Here is a 22,851-nt window from a genome sequence, read left to right as displayed (position 1 = left end):
GTCGTTTTGGTCTTCTTCTTCATGGGGGATAAAATCAGAATTAGGTTTCACGACAAAAACAGAAAAAAGAGAGTGAAAAGACTTTCTGTAGAATGAGGGTGATTCTAATCGGTATTCTCATTAGCTAGAGACGTGTTTTATGCAATTGGTGGATTGGCACCAAACAAAGCTCGAGAATGAGGTAAGTGAACTTTGTTTATCTCTGAAATTCTCAAAATCAGGTCATTTTACTCTCCTTTTGATGGCCTGCTGTTTATTTTTGCAGTAGCAACATATTTTTGGAGTGTGAAACAGAGAGAGACGAGGCAGGGATGGAAGAAAATGAAAGAGATGCAGAGAGATATGAGTATGAAAGAGATACTGAGAGAGATAGGTCTCCATGTTATGAAGAAGCAAGAGTTGAGAGAAATGTGAGGGATTTTGTAGATGAAGATGTTGATTTGTTTGCTACACCTGTCGGCTCAGATGATGATCAAGATGCTAATGAAGGAAATGGTTACTTCACATACAAGAAAGGCAGTGGTGAGCTTCAGTTAAAACAAGCCTTTGATAGTTTACAGGCTTTCAAGCAAGCGATGGTAGATTATGTGTTAAAATATGGTTGGAATGTGAAGTATGTCCGTTGGGATAAAGACAAATCTGAACTCAAGTGTGCTAGTGAAGCAGAAGAAGGAGAAGAAGCTTGTATGTGGAGGATATACTGCTCCTATGAAGCACCATTGCAAAAATGGATGGTTAAAGTGTATGTGAAGGATCATAGTTGCAGTAAAAGTGGGTACTCAAGGCTGATTACACAAGAAGTCATTGCCAAGTTGTTCAAAGATGATCTTAGAGACGACCCCAAGATTATGCCAAAGGAGATATTGGTTGATATTCAGAAGCGTTGGGAATTGACGGTGACCATAGATCAGTGTAGAAATGCAAAGACAAGGGCTTTAGAAATGATCAAAGAGGAGAATGATCAGCAGTTCTCAAGGCTTAGAGATTACCGGCTAGAGTTGTTAGAGTAAGTGTTTCATGTTTTGTATTTATAAATGTCACGTTTTGTCTTTATTTGAACTTAATATTTATTTGTTTTAAACTAGGTCTAATGAGGATTCAACGGTAGAGCTCGAGACATTCAACGGAGATGATGGTTCAGATGTTTTCAATAGATTTTACGTTTGCTTTGCTGCATTGAAGAAGACTTGGTGTGCTCACTGTCGACCGATCTTTGGTCTTGATGCATGCTTCCTCAAGTGCACAACAAAGGGTCAGTTGTTAGCAGCTGTTGGCAGAGATGCAAATAACCAAATGTTTCCTATAGCGTGGGCTGTTGTTGACGTCGAGAGTGAAGACAATTGGGTTTGGTTTATTGAGAAATTGCAGACGGACCTGAATCTCCATGATGGTGAAGGCTTCACTATCATATCAGATAGACAAAAGGTAATAATATCAAAGTTTTTCTTTATTTTTAGAGCTTATTTATGTTAGTATGAGGATAAAAATGAAGTTTTTATTTATTTTCAGGGGTTACTTAATGCAGTATCAAATATCTTGCCAATGATTGAGCACAGGATTTGTGCAAGACATATTTACGCAAACTTAAAGAAGAAACATCCGCATAGAGCTGACATGAAAGGCAAATTCTGGAAGGTCGCCAAGAGCTACAACATGGCGCAGTACAACAAGAGGGTGGATGAGGTGAAGGCATATGACATGAGTGTATATGATTCGATGATGATGAAGAATCCCAAAAATTGCAGCCTTGCCTTCTTTACTCCATCCTCGACTTGTGATGATGTAAGCAACAACATATCTGAGTCTTTTAATCATGCGGTTGACCCTGCTAGATCAATGCCACTCGTGGAAATGTTGGAAACAATACGTAGAAGAGCTATGTTGCGCATTGAGGCAAGGAAGATGAAAGCAATGAATCACAGAGGGAAGTTCAGTCTAAAAGCAATGGAAAAGGTCAGCGAGGAGCAACGTAAAATACGTCATTGCACTATATATCCTTGCGGATATGAGGTATTTGAAGTGAAAGAGATAAACAGTTCATACAAAACGAAAATGGTTGATCGTACTTGCACTTGTCGAAAGTGGGAGATGTCGGGATTGCCTTGTCGTCATGCCCTGAAAATCATTTCTGCAAAGAAGCGCAAACAAGAGGATTATATGGCTGCTTGTAACCTCACCTCGACGTGGAGAAAGCAGTATGAAACACCAATTAAGGCTGTCAATGGGATAAACTTTTGGAAAAAAACAGGAGATTCAGAGATTATTCCACCACCAACAGAACCAGAATCATCAAGAGGAAGAAAGAAAATTCCTAAGCGGATAAAAGGAAGGAACGAGTCTCCAAGTAAGAAAAAGACTAAGGTTAGGAATCAGTCTCCTTCAAAGGTTTCAAGGGAGAGAAGGATCATTCATTGTGGCCGATGTGGAGAAGGTGGACATAATGCAAGGAAGTGCAAAAATATTGGAGTCCCAGTTCAAAGACCACCAAAGAAGAAGAATGTCGCACAAGTAGAAGGATCAAGTCAACCAACACAAAGTCAAGTGGTCGACTAACATACTTTATTGTTTCAGAATTAGGATGTATTTCAAATTGAAATATTATTTTGGATTGTTTTAAGGCTTTTTATGTGCTGTCTTTTGGATTTTAATGTTTTTCTGGTATGATCTATTTTGTTTTGCGGCAATTATGTGTTGTTGTTTGTCTATGAATGGAAAATCTGAAGATAAACCATTCCCAAGCTCTCTTGTTGTAGAAACAGAGAAATCTGTGAGAGAGAAAGCTTTCGTGGAAGTTGAATATATTTTTTTTTGAAGAAAGGGTTTTCATTAATAAGGTAACCAAACTATACAAAAGAAAAACAGAAACAGAGAAGCTAAAGAACAGAGGCAAAAACTGAGACCCGATCCCATCCCATGGAGTTTACCAATCCAAAGCCTAAGTGCTTCTCATCACTAATGGCCATATTCTACAAGAAAACAGTCACAAGAAAACAGTCATCAACAATGAGAATAGGAGCCAACAAAGAAGCCAATAACCATTGCAAAACCATACTTTTCAGGAACTGGCTATCGCAGCGGCATGAGAAGAGCTCAGACTGAATTGGCGGCGAGGAAAGCCTCAGAGCCTAGAAGCACGAAAAGGACGAGGGAGGAGCAAACGAAAGGATGAGCAAAATCAAAGCCTCGAAGCAACCATTACATAGACGTAACATACACCAAGAGACCCCTTTTCTGCACGCACTGGACCGGAAAGCAAGAGATTAACACACGAAAATCCCGACACTCCCGAGCACTTGAATAATGTCTTTATATATTCCACAAGGAACCAATGATGCATATACTGTAAGCCGTCTTCTTTGCACTGAAGTCTATGACTTTTTTTATATTTTCTATGACTATTATCTCCTAAAAGTAAATTGAAATATGGAAGTCTCATCTCACAATGATAATTCCGTTTTGCTCTGTCATCGTGAAAGCTTCTAATACTGAATTAATCCCTAAGTGAAGAAGAAAAGCAATACAAAGTTGTTTTCCTCTTTATTTAACCAGATTTAAATGAGAGATTAAAGCTGTTGACGGCTAACATAACACCGTTTACGGTTTGCGGCAATTAGGTTAAAATCAAAAGTTCGCGTATGTAATTCAAAAAATAAAGTTGTTCGTGTAGGTTTCGGTTTGGCATCAAAGTTCGTGTGTTAAAAAACCGGGAGTTGTTAGTTTATAGAGGAATTGACCATTTTCCCCACAAAAAGATGAATCGGTGATAAAAAAAAAAAAAAAAAAGGAAAAAAAAAAAAAATAGGTCCAGAGCTTTGCTGACACGTGGTTGAAAACCACCCTAAAAATCGATCACAAAAAAAAAATCTAAACTAAGGATCGCTTATAAAAATATCATCTGTAAAGTGTGACTCTGTAATAACGCTTACGTGTCTCGGATAAATAACTAACCGGAAAGAAAAATTAGATGCTTGTTCCCGGTTTAATCACAAATCCCAGTTCATTTAGAGAGATTTGACGTTTATTTTCTTAATTGATTTACTTAGATTATATTTTTTGTTTTACATCTTTTTTGATCTTTAGATAAAAAAATAATAGTTGGACCATACTTTTATCAATGGGTCACACTGCTATTTTAATAGAATAGATTTTATTACAAAATACAAACTATTATATAGACAAACTTTACAAATGATATTTTTATTTAGGTTATCAAAATTCATGTCTAGCGATTATATTTGTATGGATGTTAAAAAAACACGATTCTATTTGTATTTACTATTTTAAATCGCTTTTTGAATATTTAAACAACAGTTTTATTTGCAAAATATTATATAATTTTTTATTAGTTTACATAATTGTTAATAAATCATTTTTAACTCAAAATATATGTAATGTAAAAGCATTAACTGCACATTTAGCTAAACTATTAAACTGTTTTCAACCCATAGACTTAACACAGAGATTTGGCTTAGAAATCATATAAAACTATAAAAGTAGCCAAGCCATGTGCAATTCCATTGAAAATCGAACTCTGAAATAAAAATTCGAAAAAGATCCGAAATCTTAGCAAAGAATCATCTTTAATACTTGCAATCAGATTCACACACACACAACCAACAAAAAAAAAAAAGAGTAAACCAAGAAAATGGCCTTCAAGAATCATTCTTCGAGAACAGTTTCTACTTCTTCTTCACTTCCTTTCAGATTCACAACAATCATTACACTACTACTCATCTTCTATACCTCTTACTACATCTTCTTCTCACAGCTCGATCACTCTCCATTGACTTCTTCAGCGGAAAATCCTCCCTTCGCTGGAGATCTTCGAGACCTAACATCCCCTTGGAACAAACTCTCTTTCGGACCAATCTCCCAGAAACTAAAACTCGCCGTCTTCTGCAAATCATGGCCCGTTGGTTCGATCCCCGGAGGAATGGAGCGTCACGCATACACTCTCTACACTTCTCTCGCCTCAAGAGGCCACGAGGTTCACGTCTTCACGGTTTCTTACGACAGAAGTAACCATCATAAAAACCAAGAAGAGTATTACAACAAAGGAGATCTACACATCTACTTTGCTCCAAACGAAAACGGTGGACTTAACATCTCTCATGCTTTCGAGATCTTCCACAGAATCAACGGTGTAGATCGTCCTTTCGACTATGTTCACACCGAGAGTGTTGCTTTACCTCATTGGCGAGTCAAGATGGTGCCTAAAGGTGACGTGGCAGTGACGTGGCATGGGATTTGGTACGAGATTATGCATTCTAAGCTTTTTGAAGAGCTTTATTACTCGAATGATCATCCTATCTCCGATCTTGATCACACAATGCCTAGACTCGTCGATGAAATCAGATTCTTCCCGGCTTATAAACAACACATTTGCATAAGCAACAGCGCGCGTGAGGTTCTTGTTAACATCTATCAGCTTCCTAAGAGAAACGTTCATGTTATAGTCAACGGCGTTGACCAGACTAAGTTCGTGTACTCCCCTGAAACTGGAGCTAGGTTTAGGGCGAAACACGGTGTTCCTGTTGGTAATGGGACGGTTATTGTGATGGGTGTGTCTGGACGTTTGGTGAGAGACAAAGGACATCCACTTCTGTACGAAGCGATTGCTTTGATCGCTAAAACGCACCCTCAAGTGTACCTCCTTGTGGCTGGATCTGGTCCTTGGGGGAAAAGATACGCGGAGCTTGGTGAACACGTTAGGGTTTTAGGGTCTTTAGAGCCAGAAGAGCTCTCTGGTTTCTACAACGCTTTGGATGTGTTTGTGAATCCAACGTTGAGACCTCAAGGGCTTGATTTGACGATCATTGAGGCAATGCAGTGTGGGAAACCTGTTGTGGCGCCGAACTACCCGAGCATTGTTGGGACGGTGGTTGTGGATGAGCGTTTTGGGTATACGTTTTCTCCAAACGTGAGGTCTCTTGTTGAGACGTTGGATTCTGTTGTGAGAGATGGGTCTAGGGTTTTGGAGATGAAGGGGAAAGCTTGTAAGGATTATGCTCTTTCAATGTTTACAGCTACTCAGATGGCTTCAGCCTATGAGAGATTCTTTATGTGTATGACTAATGAGAGGTTTTGTAGGTACCCTCTTCATATAGACAGTTGATTTTTTTTTTTTCATTGATTTTGTAAGTTACTTTGAATCATTTCTTTTGTAACAAGATACTTGATCTCATGGATTACACAGTTTCATTCTCTTCATTTACACAATACACATACTTGCAAGTTTTTGTGTGTCTAGTAACGAAACTTAAAGTATTGGGTTATGTATTCGGTTTAATCAATATAACGGTCGTTAGGGCCGGTTATGTTAGGCCATCAGCATTGGTGTCTCTCACCAACTATAATAATATTTACTTAAGAAATTTTTTCAGAAAATTGAAGGATTCATGTTCTAGCATAGTCTCTCAGAATTTTTAAGAGTTTCACTAGTTAAATATTATTATAATTGGTGAGAATATGTCTTTATTTTTGGATTTTATTCTACACTCTTCTGGTTAATACTGGATGTATATTCGTTTGAACCCTAAGTTTTAAAAGTTATTATAATATATATTTCATAAACTCCCAAATTATAGAAATTTTTAAATTAAATTAACTTTAATATTTTAAACTCCTTAAATCTCGAATCCAACCATGGGAGCACGATAAATAAAATCTCGGTAGTGTATCTAACAATACTAAAAGAAGAATAAACTGCCTAGAGAGAGTGTCCACATTGGTTTAAAAAGTCAACCAATTAGAGAACTTTTTGTAGCCACGTCATCATTTCCTTAAACCTACGCGGCTCTGTCTTTTGAGCTTCATCTCATCTAAAAATAGAAGCAATTATTGTCTTCTCCGATTCTCATCCTCAACGCCCACACCCTCCACAGCTACTACTCATAATATCCCATTAATTGCTTCATCAGTCGACCCTATTTTATCGCTTCAGATTCTCCAAGCTCAAAAGTTTATAAATCCCTCACTTTCACCTACTTCAGCATATTCACCAGTGAATGCTCAGTTCTTCAACGATCTCTGTCTTGCATTGGGAGAGTCTGAGCTCCGATTCGTCTTAATGCATTTCTGGGATGACGAAACAACACTGGCCGATGATCCCTTTTTGGGACTCAGAAAACATCAAGAAGCATGGTGAATTCATGGGAAATCACTCTAATTTTCCTTGATGAGAAGGTATTATATCCACAAGCATCTTATATTTGATCTTAATTTTGTTTTTTAAAAGGCCGATGATCTAACTCTTCTAGCTTTGAACGCAGAATTAGTCATCCGAGCGTTGGCTAATCTTGAATCGGCAGCAGAGTTTGAAGAGGTTGGTAGATTTATTTGCATCATCTCACCCGGTTGGCCTCAGAAGATTAATCAAATCCTTTTTTGGTTATATACGAGTTAAGTTTATGTTACATTGGCTTCAAAGATCTGATTTCTGATTCAATTTTTATTAGAAAACGTTACATATGCATCTTTGAATTAGTATTTTTGTAACATTTTCCTCGGTCCATTGTATTTCAGTCAAATGTTCCTCACTACAACTGATTAGAGTTTGGAGAATCAGTTGAAAGACATGGTGAAGCGTGGAAAGAATCTGAGAGTGAAGGTAAAATTTTCTTCAAGAGCTTTTGCTTAGGGTTTCAATCGAATCACTTCAACTTTTTTATCTCTTGGGTTTCAATCGAATCACACTCATTGATCTCTGATTCATTAGGAAGCTGATTGAGGATATAGATGAGTACGACGGTGACGACCCTCTCTTCCCATGGATAAAGTGAGTTCATTTTTTATCTATTCTTGATTATAAAAAGTCTTCTTGATTCTGAGATTTGAGGCTTCTCTCCAGGTGTGTTAAATGGATGCAGGAGGCGTTTCCTCTGGGTGGAGAGTGCTCGGGTCTGTTGGTGATATACGAGCAGTGCGTGAGAAAGTTCTGACACTCGGACTGGTACAAGGATGATCTTCGTTACCTCAAGGTCTGGTTGGAATATGTAATGTTTCTTTCTCTTTTTTTTAGCTCTTCCTTGAATGATCTTCTTTTGTATTGGAAGTGTAGTTTACTAAAGGGAAGTGGTTTATCCTTTTGAAGGCGGAGAATTGCGCTGATGCGGAAGTGATTTATAAGTTTTTGGAGGTTAATGATATTGGGAGGACGCATGGTTTGTACTACAGAGATTATGGGGTGCACATGGAGTTTAAGGGTAAGGTGAAGACTGCTAATGAGATCTTCAATCTCGGAATCACTAGGTGAGTTTTCTTCGTTTTGGGTCCTTGGCTTTTGTCACGTGATTTGATTAATAAGGTGTGAAACTCTGTGCAGGAATGCAAAGCCTGTGGAGAAGTTGAATGATGCTTACAAAAAGTTTATGGTGAGAACTATGAGAAGGACCAAAACAGTTGATGATGTAAGAAGTTTCTTATGTATGTTTATCTATGCTTAAGTTTTTTTTTTCCACATGATGATTTAATATTTTTTACCTACTAGCAGGAGCCAAAGGAGAATGACTTACCGTCAAGAAGCTTTGGGACTGTATTGTCTAGGGGAGATAATAATAGTGAGACACAGTAATTAATTACTTTGAAAGTTTTATTAATATATTCTGTTAAGCTCTCTTACATGACAATGTGTAGTATAGATACAGGAAGGCAAGCTTTGGGACCACAAGCAAAGAGAACAAATCTGAATCAGTAAGCAGTTTCACCATTATGTATTTCTTGCTTTAAACATATACATAAACTTCATCAAAACTCTAAATTATTGAGCAACTCTCTCTCTGATTTTTGTAGCTCATCCAAGGCACCTTTGGTTGTGTACAAGGATACTACAACGGAGGATCAAACAGAGTCGGACAAGTCAAAACCAGAGTTTGGTTCTTTGCTTATGCTTGGAGGCAGAGCAGAGAGGAACAAAGAAAACAATGCCTTACCTGGAAAATGGGCAGCATTCAAGGTCTTTCTTCTGCTCTAACTGCGAAAACTAAACTAAACTTATCTCTGTAAAATGTTCACTTACCTGCATATATGTATTTTCACAGGTTCCTCAGAAACCCATTGTGAGAACTGCTGCTTCATCTTTTGAGGTTTTTGTCGACGAAGAAGAATGTACAGAGTAAGTTACACAATTTGTTTATGTTTCCATAGCAAGACATAGATGTTTCGTTATTAACTTTTGATTATGAAACAGCATGGAGTAGAGAAAAGGAAGAAGATTGAAACCATCTCACCATCATCATCAAACGTTTTGCTACTTAATGATGGCCGTGAGATAAAGAAGTAAGCATAAAACCCCTTCTTGATTCACCCAAACAATTATCACATGACTTGAGTATCTAACAATGTTTCCTTTATAAAAACTGTAGAGAAACAGAGCTGCTGCGACAGAACCCTTTAAGACACTTCCCTCGCAACAGCTTCCTACGATGATTTACGAAAATAATCATCATAGACAACAATTTTCTGAAATTTGAGATTTGACATTTGAGCTTTTGTCTATAAAGCTCCTTATGTTTTCTGCCTGTTTGGGTTTGTGTTTTTTTATGTACTGAGATTTATTATGTACCATAAAGTCCATAATGAATGAGTTTTTCATGTTTCTTGAAACTTATGTGTTCTTTAATTGATTCCAGTTACTTTATAACCATGTGTACATTGACTGGTTGGTTCATAAATTCACAATATTTTGTATATTTTGGAGCTCGTGACTTTTGGGGCCGAGATGAAACCTTGGTTCATAAATTCATAAATTCACAATATACTGGGATGAGAAGGTATTGGATCCACAAACGTAAATTGGAACGAGACATAGTAGATTAGCATGGCCCATGCGCAAGGATGATACACACTATTTGAAAAATGGTTCAAAAATAGATCAATTCTCAATTTAAAAAAAAAAAATCAAAACAAATGGTGAAAAAATATAACCAAATATAACAAAAAAAATAAAAAAAATTAAAAAAATTACGGTACAGCGGATAAAACAGAAGACCAAAAAATATATGACAAGTTCAGACAAACTTGCAAACATCTAATCGTAAAATCGGGATATGCCCTCTGAACACTACAACAATACAAACTCATAAACTCACCACATAGTAACCACTTATAGCCACAATTATACACACATCCACTGCGCAGTTTAAACAAATACTCCATCAACTGCAGCAAATCCTTCGCAACATACGATCACGAAAATAGGAATTGGGTTTGTCCTCCTAAGATTTTATCTAATTTTTTTGTCACATTAAGATTTTAATTATTGTTAATAGCATTATACCTTTAAATTAATCCAAATTAAATTAAATTTAAATATATAATTTTTGTTATTTAATTTAATTTAATTAATACATTTTTAATATTAAAAATAGGACAAATACTAATTTCCTTTAACCCTAGAAAAATCCCCAATTCTTTTCTTCATCGTCATCGAACTTTTTCTCTTCTTTCATGGTAAAATCACTCTTCCCTATCTTCTAGCTTTTTCTCTCTCTTCTTCCACCTCTTTCATCTCTATTTACAATTAAAGAACACAAGTATACAACTGGGTCAAAGCTTTTTGATCGGTTAAGCTCATCTCCTATGCTGCTCCACTCAGTGTTCAAATGGGCTGAGATGAAACCTTGGTTTACACATCTCCATTACTATTCGATTCAGTTATCAATGCCATGTGTAAAGCTCGTGACTTTTAGAGTCAGTGATGATGGTGTGCTTAGTTTTTTAAGCTTTTTATGGCGTGCTTAGTTTTTTTAAGCTTTTGTATCGTATATATAAGTTGATGGGTTTTGATAACTTATTAGTTTCTTTGTATCATTTTGTTAGAACCAAAACCTTCATGATACTCATATTAGTGAGTTTGTTTGTTATTGGGTACGCTTGTGAAGCTTAAGTAAGAAATTCCTTTTTGCGTATTACTAGATGTTCCTATTTTCATATAGTTTGCACACATATTTTGTATTGGTTCTGTCATTATTTAATTTTTGTGACCTGGTTATATGTGTGCGTCATGCAGAACAATTGTCACTTGCTAGGAAGGTGGTCAGAGATTTGATAACTGTAAATTTGAATTTGTCGTGAATTAGAGAAGACAGCTGGTTATTTGATAACGATGAGATAAACGTATTTTGTTGAGCCATCAATAAAACACTACTCTTAACGTGTTGGGTGAAGCAGAGCTATTGGAGGAAGCCGAAGCAGTGATAAAGAACATAACAATGGAAGAAACCACTATTATATGGAGCTCTTTTTTTTCTACTCGCAGGAAAAAGGGTAACATTGAGATGACTGAAAGAGTAGTAAAGTGTTTGCTGAAGCTGGATCCAGATGTGCACATATCTAATGCTTGCTATTTATGTGTTTTTCGAAGAGGCAGTTGAACAGAGGGTTTTCATGAAGGAAACACAAGTGAAGAAGGAAGTACGTGCAGTTGCTGCATGAAAACAAAAGTATTTGACATAAATTCAGGATTTTTTAAATGTACATCACTTTTAGATTTCAACTGTTCGTCATTTCACCACTGCCTTAAGAACGAGTTCATATACATTTTCTTATCACCAAATAATAAATAATAGATACTAAAATTTTAAAATATACATTGGGTAATTTTAACGTCCAAATAATAAATAATCAATATTAAATTTTTAAAAATATACATTGGTTAATTTTAACGTAAAAACAATGTTTGAATTATATGTTAATCTAACCATATATTTATAAAATTCAAATAAATGAGATAAAAGAATAATTGAATTTTAACTAAAGCTTAATTTATTTTCTTATTCAGTTTGTTTACCAAGTTATATGTATTTTGACAATGAAAGAAAAAAATTTGAACTTTAATAATTTTAAAACTTTAGTAACCAAAACCAATACAAAATAACAAAATTTTCTAATAATTTATATAACATTTTCAGTCTAAGTGTAAAATATGTAGTCAAATACAGATTCTATAGTAAACTAATTAAATTAAAATAAAGGAAAGAAATTTGGGCGTAGCCCGGAAAAATCTCTAGTATGTTTAATTTGTGAAAGATGAGGAGAAAGAGTACAGAAATGATATATATTTTTCAAACTTAGTTTTAAATCGTGTATCTACGCGAGACATTAGGGAATACAAACATGATAAATTAAATTATGTCACTCACTTTTACTGTATACTAGCTAAAGACCAGTGTCTTGCAAGGAGAGATGATTATATAAAATACTTTAGACATTTATTTAACATTAGACCCTTCTTTTTTGATAAAGAGCTTTTTAGCATTAGACATTACATATTTAAATATTTGTTGCAACCATTTTGTTTTCATCCGCAGCATTGTATATTTTGCAAAGACGGATGATTACATATTTAAATATTTGTTGCAACCATTTTTTTTCCATCAGATTCATTGATGCTATTGATGAAAATTGCTTTAGGCCATATGCATTGGTTAAAGCTCTCCATGCATTTCTTAAGGCATGTTTTAATATTTAAAAAGTAGTAACCAATAAGAAAATGAGAAATTATTGCACAGTTGATTAATAATGCTTCAACCGTCTCTTGTTGAAGAGACTTCTCTTTCCTCTCACGTCACTTTTCCTATTTTTTTGAATTATTTAATTTATTTCTTTTACAAAAAACCTTTCCAAATACCTATAGTTGCGGATGCCCTCAGTAGAGAATAAGAAAAATGTATGCTTGTTATATGTTGATGAAAAAGATCAGAGAAACACCCCTTATGTGTAGTGTAAAGATCAAGCCATGGTATTAATAATGAAAACTTAACAATATCTTAACGCAGAATAAAGCATGCCAAATTTGTCATAATTAAGTTACACATTATAATATAATACTAGGGTCGGTCTGCGCTACCCGGAATATTCGTTACGTGTCATGTATATAACTATATAATTATACATTTTTACGTGTGTTTTGTGTAAGCTCTTAGAAAAGAAGTGTATAATAACGTTTATGATTTTTAAAAATGTTAGGATATGTGGAAGAATTATGTATGTTAAGATTAATTATGTTTCATTTCAATGTTTGTGTCTATATTAATAAGTTGTAATGTATAATATATCTATATTAATAAATTGTATTGTATAATATATTATTATTTGTGTATGAGCTGTAGGTGGTGTTTTCGTTGTATGTTTTTCTTTTTGATAATTGTGAATCCATAGTTAGTTGGTTGATTGTAGTTTTCTATATTTTGGGCTCTTAAAATGGTGTCGTAGTTCTCATGATTATCATTTGTATGAGCCGATTGGATTCAACATGATTGAATTTCGTTACGGTTTATGTTATATTGAATATGATATTGAAGAACTGAGTAGAATAATAAAATATGACACGGACCCGGTTCGAATCCTGCTGGCCATTGAGGGCAAAATTTAACATCCGGACTCTCCCAGCATCCGGTGACCGAGGCGTTCTCCGGCCGATAACGTAGACTGCTACGGACATTCGCCGCTAGTCTGGACCCACTTCGGTGGGGCAAGGATACACCGGGTTATTAAAAAAAAAATTTAAAAATAAAAGTGCAAATCTAATTGTTTCAGTTTGAAATATTTCAATTATTTAAGGTCGTATTTATGGAACCAAAAAATACTTAACTAATAATAAAGATGATGAAAATAGATATAAATTATTTTTTCTTCCTTGTTGTTGAACTCCACTTATTTTTCAATTTTTGGATGATTGATTTTTTTATATTATAATACTTTCTTTAATTTATTTTAATTTCTTTAATAATCTTTTAAAATTTATTTGTTTTGTACAAAAATATGATTTCATGATGATATTTATAATATTTTTACTTAAAAGATTAACTATTTTGAGATGTAGGATTAAACCCGTTCGTATGTATGGATAATAAGAATGCGAAAGTTAATTAAAGCTACCTTAAATTTTTATATTTATAAAAATATTTCATTTATTCTCAACTTAAAATAATATTAATCTTCACTATTTGTTTTGTTGTTCTTATTAGGATTTAAAGGCTTAATAAATTAATAGGAAATTTTTCTCTTTTTATTAATGTAATTATTTTAGATTTTTCAATGTTTTTATACTTTAACTATAAAAGTAAGCAAAATAACATTACTTAAAATCATAGTTGAAACTCAATATATATATATATATATCATGGATTATTTCTCTTTTTATCATTTGTTTTTGAACATGTGGATATTTTATTTTCTCTTATAAGTTTAATTTTGAACTTATTGAGGTAGATAATGAGAAAAAATGAATAAATTTATTTTTTTTATTTTTCTTAAATTATTTAAATAGCATAACAATTTAAAATTGATTATTTAACGATATGCATACTTATTAATGTTTCTATCAAGTAATCAATTCCATCCAAACTGATTATGATTTTTAAAACAAATAATATTGTTAATTGTTAGAGTGTAATTGATTGTTGTTTTATTTTTATTTGATTATTTTTTGAATAATATTTTTGTACTTAGGTTTTATTATATAGATAATTAACTTAAATTTACCATTATTTATTTTTCATTTACTCATGTTTACCTTACTTTTTATTTCCTTTGTTTGATAAGGTTATGAAACCCTCTAGATATGGTAAAAATGGTCTCAACCTATCTATTCAATATGGGGTTTGCCCATTTTCAATATCAAAACTTAGCCTTAGTTTTCATTTTCCAATACCTTTGGCAACTCGCCAAATACGAAAGGTCAGACATACAAAGTCATTCAACATAACACAATATATACAAATGACAATAGGGAGATCATAATTTACCTTTTAAAACTAAGAGAAGAACGTCTTCAAAGTGTAAGCGTATATTTACAGAGGACCATGACTTGTCTAATGTTAAGCGAGTTATGTGCATGGTAGGTCTCACTCGGAAATCTTGATCAAGGTGAGCTAATCCCATGTGGAATTATTTGCTTCACATGTCATGAGCCAAAAATATATTACAACAATACTGTAGATGGTCTTTTAAAATTAAGTATTGAAAACATAACTTTCAATACGCAAAGTAAGCCTAGACCATTGGGAATAACTCTGCCCCAGCTTGAGCGAGGTGTAGCAACATAAGTCGGAACTAAAGATTGTTACTTTTCCTGCTTAAGGTAAACAGAGAATGTAAGTTTGAAATCTTATCTATTAAAATAGAATTCATAACTTCTTTCATATGTGATTTTTTTTTTGAATTTGGACCATCATTTAAATTTTGTATTATATGTCTTTTATTAAGAATAGTAATATATAGAATTTTTAAACTACTTTAATCATAATATCTTTTGATATCTTTTCATTTTAAATAAAAATATATTTATTTTAAAATTATAACAAATCTGTTTAAAAAGATTTTAACAAAATCTTATTTTTCAAAAAGTATATTTAATTATTTTAAATAATTTCTAAATTACGTATGAAATATTCTTATAAATTAATATATTAAGCTATCGTCTATAAAATGAAAAATAAAAAATATATCCTATTTTTTATCTATTATATAATCATAATCAATTATGTTAAAAAATTATTATATTGAACTATATATGATAAAATTGTATTAAATTGATAAATTTATGAAACGATGTGTTTTCTCTGAAAGGGACACGTGTTGCGACGACAGCCTCCGACTTTCTGACGTGGATGCTGAAATAGCGCGTCTAGGAAAAAGGAAACAGTATTTTATATAGATAGATAGATAGATTCTTATTTGTCTGCACGTAATGGATTGTAAATGTAAACAATCTATCTATGCAATCACTCTTTAATATTAATGGAAATATTTGCCGGAATAAACAATTTATCTATGCAAAATTTATTTTCTACATATAGAGACCACTATACAATATATATCAAAATTGGACCATAAATTTTAAATATAATATATGAGTAAATGAAAGCTTCATTTTCTCCTTCCAAAGTTTTAAATGCTTGTAATCATGGCGTGAACACAAAGTTTAATATTCATGTCTCAATTATAAGACTTCCTAATATGTGTATTATCTTAAATTAGAAGACATTAATGCTATCAATTAAAACTGAACTAGGTGGTTGCCTGCGAATTCGTGGATATAAATATTGTATGAATATATATATATTATGTATACAATGTCATATAGTTTGAAACATTAAAAATATAATTTTTAATTTCATATAGTTTGAAAATCAGTCGTAAAATTTCTATAAATTTGATGTAAAAATAACTGAAGAATATTTAGTTATAACAAATGCTTGCAAAATTATATATGTAATTATCACATTAACTTCACCAACACATATTATACATCTTTTCGGCATCTTCTTATTTTTATCATTATCATTTCGTTATATTTATTAAATTTTTGCTAATTTTTTCTTTACTTTTTACATATTTTTTGCCAAATATTTATTTCTCTTTCTAAATAGTAATATAAAACATACAATCAATAAACCAAAAATTCATCTTAGAATTCTATTCGATCATAACATTATTCTTTTCAATCATAACATTACCATATTCACTATATTATTTGATTTAAATGCAAAACATTTTTTTAAATCGAAATGCTCGCATGTTCCGTTAAATATAATCTGTCCAATTTTCAAAGCCTAATTATTTATAAAGCATATATCGACATTATAAGGGATTAGTTAGTATTATTGATACAACTATATTTTTATATGAATATGAAATTATTATATCGGTTTCTATAAATTATTTATTATTTATTATTTTATGTAGTATATAAATATAAAAAGAGTTGATGAAACATTATTATACTTTCTATAACTTTGACATTAGCTACCATTAATTATTATTTGTAATATCATTTATGTTATTTGGCAAGTGATAATAATTAGTTTTAGACTTATCTTTTATTTTAGATGAATTATAATTATTCAAAATTATAAAAAGTTTATTTCACTATGTTATTTAATTTATAAATATAAAAACGAATTTATCAAACATTATTATTCTTTATATAATTTCAACCATTAGTTCCATAAATCATTATTTGTAATATAATTTTTATTATTCGGCAAGTGATATTAATTGGTTCTAGATTTATTTTTTTAATTTAAATCTAAAATAAATTTAATAAAATTAAAATTTATCGACCAAAAAAATCATAACAATTTTCTGAAGACTTCACAAATGATCGACATGTAAAAAAAATCATTTAAGCAACTTCTCATTTAATATATAGGAGAATTTTTATTCTTATAAATGTTTTATAAACTCATATAAATAATTTAAAATTAAGATGAAATAATTTTGTAAGCCATGATAGATAGTTATAAATGTTATTTTTTTTATAAATTGCTTATAAGACATATATGGACATTATAAGACATTAATAATTATTATAATTCTTTATATATGAATATAATGTTTTACATAAAAATATGAAATCATTATATCATTTTCTATAAATTATGTTCTGCTAATTATTTTGAGTAGTATATAAATATAAAAGAATTAATCAAGCATTATTACACTTTCTATAATTTTGACAATTAGTTATCATAAATTATTATTTGTAATATCATTTAAACTATTTAGTAAGTGATATTAATTAGTGTAGACTTACCATTTATTTTAAATTTACTTAAAATAATTAAAGATTGAATATCCTTCAACCAATCAAATTATAACAATTTTTCTTAAATTTCCTCTATGATTGATACCTAAACAAAAGTTACTTAATTGACTTCTCATTTAATATATAGGAGGATTAAATGTTATTTTTTATTTTGTTTCTCTATTAATAAGTAAGGGATGCAAACAGTCCGTCTAGTCTCTAGTAGACCGTTAAAGATTGTAGAATGTGTAGGATACGTAAAGCACGCACAGTTCATAAAACGTGTAACGAACAGCTCAATGTATTTTGTTAGAGCATGTTTATCCCTAAAAAATCAATTTGGGTTTCTTATGTTTTTTTTGTCTAAAAAACAAAAAATTAAAAAGTAAACCAATCGCGGACCGCCACGAGTCAGTGGGGCCCGCGAACAGTGTAAGAAACTCACTAAAATCGGTTCTTAATTAATAGTTTTTGTAACCGATACTTAAGGGTTTTGTGGGGGCCCATGCACTAAGAACCTCGCTAAGGACCCCAGATAAACATGCTCTTACACTAAACGAACAAACAAAGCTGCTGCACACAAGGGACCATTATGTTCTCTTGCAAACTGATTTTCAATCAAGAAAGAAAACACATGTACCGGTCCTGAGTTTTTCGAAACCCCACACAAAAATTAAAAAAATTAATGTTAATATCAATTAAATATATTTAATAGTTTATGCAAGATTTTATTTTTTATAATAATTTACATTTTATGAAAACAAATATGACCTCCAGAACCCCATTCAAATGCATTACATGAATGTGTTCATTGCCGGCACTGCCTGCAGATTTATATAGACGAGAGTAGTACTTAGTGATGACGAGGATCAGGACCTCCAGGACTAAGTCTCTTGGACTCGTTAAAGGCTCTCTCTATTAGGTTCTCCATGTTAGCCTTCAATACTTTTGCAGCTTCTCTCATCATACACCCTGGTTGATTTTCCTCTGAGTTTGCAAACAGCTGCTGCATTGGCCGAGCTGATGACCCCGAGAACGAAACACAGATCAGGAACAAGCACAGCCAAAATTTCAAGTTAGCCATGTGTTTTGTGCTAATCATTGATTCAGTATGGAAGGTGTTTATATGTTTATGTATTTATCCTGTGTGTGTGTTTTCACTAACATGCTTGAGACATTTACATAGAGAACGGAACTGGGGATAATTGTTTGCTATACATTATAAAAAGACAAGGAGGTGGTAAAAACCAAATCTATACAACTAAAAGAAAAGTACAATTTGTATCTACTATAAAAGGTTATATTAGATCTATTTCATTAATTACATTTATTTGATTATTTACATTAATCTATTAAATATATAATATTTCTAAAAAAATTACTAATTATAAAGATATTAATAATAAATTAATTTTAACTATATATTAAAATTAAAATTTTTGTTACTACAAGATCTGTTGAGAAAAATCTAACAAAGTTTTGCTAAATTTTTTAAATATTTATACTATTAAAAAAAGAAGTACAATTTTCATCTACTATAAAAAGTCATATTAGGTCCACTTAATTAATTACATTTATTTGATTATTTACATTAATCAATTAAATACTAGATTTTAACCCGCACGTTCGTGTGAATATTTTTCATTTTATAAATTTACTTGACATTATTACAAATGTTTTAAATAAATAGTTTTATTTTAGTATATTGTGTAACCCTATAATATTATTTTTTATATTTTTTATTAGGCATTATTAATAAAATAACAATATAAAATAATCAAATAGATAACCTCCTTCAAAATATGTTTTTTTCTTTAATTTATACATTTTGATATAGTAATTTTTAAATTTTATTTATTAATATTATAGAAAAGAAAAATGTTTAAGATAATTTATAATTACATTAAAAAAATATACTTTAACATATATTATTTTAGTATTTACAGGATTTACAAGTAAAAATACTGTTTTGTTTAAATAATATAGCCCTATGATTTTAGTAAATTTTATACGTAGTAGCATCTATCATATTATTTTAGTAAATTTTATTGATATAGGATATTTTTGGATGTTATGATATTAAGTTTTTTTTTAATTTTAATTAAGATTTCAAAATATTAGATTGCTTTAATTTTTATAACATATATAGTTCTTTTTTGTGGTGCATTTCAAAACATTATTCTTTGTTATCTATGATTTTATCTTTTGTAAATTTGAAATATTATCATTTTGAGTTTTAATATCTATTTTCAAAATTTATATTTTTCCAAGAAAACTTTGAAATATTACACTACTATTTTTGAGTTTCGAATATTACATGAATTTTGATTATTATTTTTTTGTTACTAAATTATTTTATAAAAAATATTAAAATTTTGGTAATATTTTCTATATTTTTCTCAACAGATTTTGTTATAATTAAATTTTTTATCATTAATATTTTAAATGAATTACTAAAATTTCATACTTTTCTAATAATATATATTTTAAATAGTATTTAAACTAAAGGTCATTATATACTATTATATATTTGTATATAAACATTTTAAATAATATATTGTTGAGAGTTTAAAAATAAATAAAAAATAATATATAGTTGTAGATATAAAAGTTTAACTAATGTTAATAAAATTATTTTGTATAAAATATTATATAGTTTACGAATTTTAACTCATTTTAATGATGAGTGATAATTTATTTAACTCATATGACACTTCTGTTTTTACATAATACAGAATATAATTATATAAAATATATAAAAAAAATAGTATATAATTCTTATTTTTTTGTTTTTTAATAAAATTTTGGTTAACATTGATTTATAATAATACTATATTACTAATTACGAAATTAAGTAATATGACATTTTTAAAAAATATTAAAATTGTTTAGTAAGATTTTGTATATTTTTTCTCAACAGATTTTGTTATTATTAAAATAAAATTTAAATTTATAGTTGGTTTATTATTAATATAAGTAATCAAATATGTGATATTGCCTAATTTTTTAAGTGGTCTTAATATGACTTATTAATAGTATTTTAAAATAGGACCCTAAATTAATAGATTAGATGTAAAATTTCTAAAAATCTTAATAATTATAAATATATTAATAATAAATTAATTTTACTTTTAGTTATAACAAAATCTGTTAAGAAAAATCTAACAAAATCTAAACAAAAGTTTTAAATATCTTTTTAAATTAGTGCATTGATTAAATTCGTAATTAGAAATATAATATAAATTTTAAATAAATTTTTATCATAAAAAAATTATATTCTATTTTTTTATATATTTTACAATTGTAGTCTATCTTCTCTATTAAAAGAGAAATACAATTTTATCTACCATAAAAAGGTCATAAAAAGGTCATAGACATAGTAGGTCTATATCATAAAATTTATATCTATTTAATTAGTTACATTAATATATTAAATATATAATATTTCTAATAGATCTTAATAATTATAAGATATTAATAAATAAATCTTAACTGTAAATTTAAAATTTACCTTTAGTTATAACAAAAAAAACTGTTGAGAAAAAATCTAACAAAATTTTACTAAAGTTTAATTTTAAAAAAAAAAATAATGCTTTGATTAATTTAGTAATTAATAATATAGTATTATTAGAAATTAATTTCAAATAATTATTTTAAACCACAAATTAAATTATATGCTATTTTCATAAATTTTATAATTATAGTGTATACTATATTAAAGGGGAAATTTGCGAGATATACATTAGAGAGGAAAAAATTAAGAATATATTCATAATACCATTGCAAGCGATGGACAAGACAATTTATGCATAAACATGATCGAAATCTTCTTCTAGGTGCGCACGCTTGATGTTGACGCTCTAAAACTAAATCTGTAATAATATTACTATGTACCATATAGTAGAATCATACAAAGGAGTTAACTAATTAAGAGGTTGAATTTCATCCATTAAGTGACTATACTATACATTCTCTAAACTTCTCTCGCCTCAAGAGGCCACGATCGAAGTTCACGTCTTCACGGTTTCTTCTGACAGAAGTGACACCCAAAACCAAGAAGAGTATTACAACAAAGCAGATCTACTACACATCTACTTTCCTCCAAAAGAAAACGGTGTACTTAACTACTCTCATGCCTTCCAGATCTTCCACAGAATCAACGGTTTAGATCGTCCTTTCGACTATGTTCACACGGAGAGCGTTGCTCTGCCTCGTTGGCGAATCAAAATGGTGCCTAACGGTAACGTGGCTGTCACATGGCATGGGAGGATTTAGTACGAGATTATGCATTCTAAGCTTTTTCAGGAGCTTTATGACTCGAATGGTCATCCTAGCTCTGATCTTGATCATATAACCTAGACTCATAGATGAAATCAGATTCTTACCGGCCTATAAACAACATATTTGCATAAGAAACAGCGGGCGTGAGGTTCTTGTTAACATCTACCAGCTTCCTAAGAGAAACGTTCAAGTTATAGTTAGGGATGTTAATATGGGGTCAACCCCACCGGGTTAGCCCTAACCCTATGAGACCATTTGTAGCCCTAACCCTTATCTATATAACAGAGTTTAAAAAGGGTTGGTCTTAATAGGTCTAGGGTTTAAATCTTAACACTTTAATTTTGATTCACAAAATTATTATACAATATTTAAATATACACTGAAATTTTCACTACAAGAAAACACAGTTTTAGCAAGAAAATTTAACGAGGAAAACTAATCCTCGTGAAATTACGTTGACTTAACGATGAAATTGCGAGGAAATAAAGTTTCCTCGTAACGGCCTTGTAAAATACCGAGTAAAGCGATTCTTCGTAAAATCGTCGTAAGTTGACGTGGTTATTCCGAGAAAAATGTGTTTCGTCGCAAATTCGTCGTAAGATTAGCATGATTTTTACGAGGAAATAACTTACGAGGAAAGAACGAGAAATCCACCAACTTAACACGTTTTTTTTGCAACCAACCTAATATTTCGTCGTAAATTCCTAGCAAAATTCAACTACCAGATTCGAAAATTTTCTATAAATATGGAGGTTTGAACATAATTTTAAGCACACCAACAAGAAAAAAAAACGTGAAAAAAATGTCGGGCTTGGGAAAGATTTTCGAGTTGCGGAGGTGGATGTATATGCATAGAGATGCTAACGGGAGAGTGACGAAAGAATATCTTGCTGGGTTGGAGCGTTTTATGCATCAAGCAGATTCTACACCGCTCGCCCAAGAAAGCGGTAAAATATTCTGTCCTTGTAGGAAATGTAACAATTCAAAGTTGGCAAATCGTGAAAATGTTTGGAAGCATTTAGTAAATAGAGGTTTCACGC

The 22,851-nt window shown here is 30.9% G+C and overlaps 3 protein-coding genes and 2 pseudogenes across 3 annotated transcripts; 4 read left to right on the top strand and 1 right to left on the bottom strand.

Annotated features, from left to right (window-relative positions):
• Nucleotides 1-176: 176 nt before the first annotated feature.
• LOC106297907 lies at nt 177-2,553 on the top strand. Its single transcript, XM_013734044.1, has 4 exons — nt 177-181; nt 266-1,006; nt 1,086-1,425; nt 1,510-2,553. The coding sequence occupies exons 1-4, from the start codon at nt 177-179 to the stop codon at nt 2,551-2,553; spliced, it is 2,130 nt and encodes a 709-aa protein (XP_013589498.1).
• A 2,085-nt stretch (nt 2,554-4,638) lies between these two features.
• Nucleotides 4,639-6,115, top strand: LOC106297906. The gene has a single exon (XM_013734043.1). The coding sequence runs from the start codon at nt 4,646-4,648 to the stop codon at nt 6,113-6,115; it is 1,470 nt and encodes a 489-aa protein (XP_013589497.1). The 5' UTR covers nt 4,639-4,645.
• A 1,025-nt stretch (nt 6,116-7,140) lies between these two features.
• Nucleotides 7,141-9,426, top strand: LOC106297905 (annotated as a pseudogene).
• Nucleotides 9,427-18,304: 8,878 nt separating this feature from the next.
• On the bottom strand, nt 18,305-18,724 carry LOC106299766 (CLAVATA3/ESR (CLE)-related protein 1-like). The gene has a single exon (XM_013735784.1). The coding sequence runs from the start codon at nt 18,630-18,632 to the stop codon at nt 18,384-18,386; it is 249 nt and encodes an 82-aa protein (XP_013591238.1). The 5' UTR covers nt 18,633-18,724; the 3' UTR covers nt 18,305-18,383.
• A 2,789-nt stretch (nt 18,725-21,513) lies between these two features.
• LOC106297904 overlaps nt 21,514-22,851 on the top strand; it is a 7,194-nt pseudogene continuing 5,856 nt past the window's right edge.

This window comes from Brassica oleracea, chromosome C6, assembly GCF_000695525.1.
Source record: "Brassica oleracea var. oleracea cultivar TO1000 chromosome C6, BOL, whole genome shotgun sequence".
NCBI lineage: Eukaryota > Viridiplantae > Streptophyta > Magnoliopsida > Brassicales > Brassicaceae > Brassica > Brassica oleracea.
Note: the sequence above shows the minus strand (reverse complement) of the source record. Positions and strands in the feature narration are given on the sequence as shown.

Excerpts from the sequence above, each read along its gene's own strand:
- LOC106297907 (XM_013734044.1), top strand. Across the intron at positions 1,007-1,085 it reads TACCGGCTAGAGTTGTTAGA|GTCTAATGAGGATTCAACGG; the intron begins GTAAGTGTTTCA and ends GTTTTAAACTAG. Across the intron at positions 1,426-1,509 it reads TCATATCAGATAGACAAAAG|GGGTTACTTAATGCAGTATC; the intron begins GTAATAATATCA and ends ATTTATTTTCAG.
- LOC106297906 (XM_013734043.1), top strand. The coding sequence starts at position 4,646 with ATGGCCTTCAAGAATCATTCTTCGAGAACAGTTTCTACTTCTTCTTCA.
- LOC106299766 (XM_013735784.1), bottom strand. The coding sequence starts at position 18,632 with ATGATTAGCACAAAACACATGGCTAACTTGAAATTTTGGCTGTGCTTG.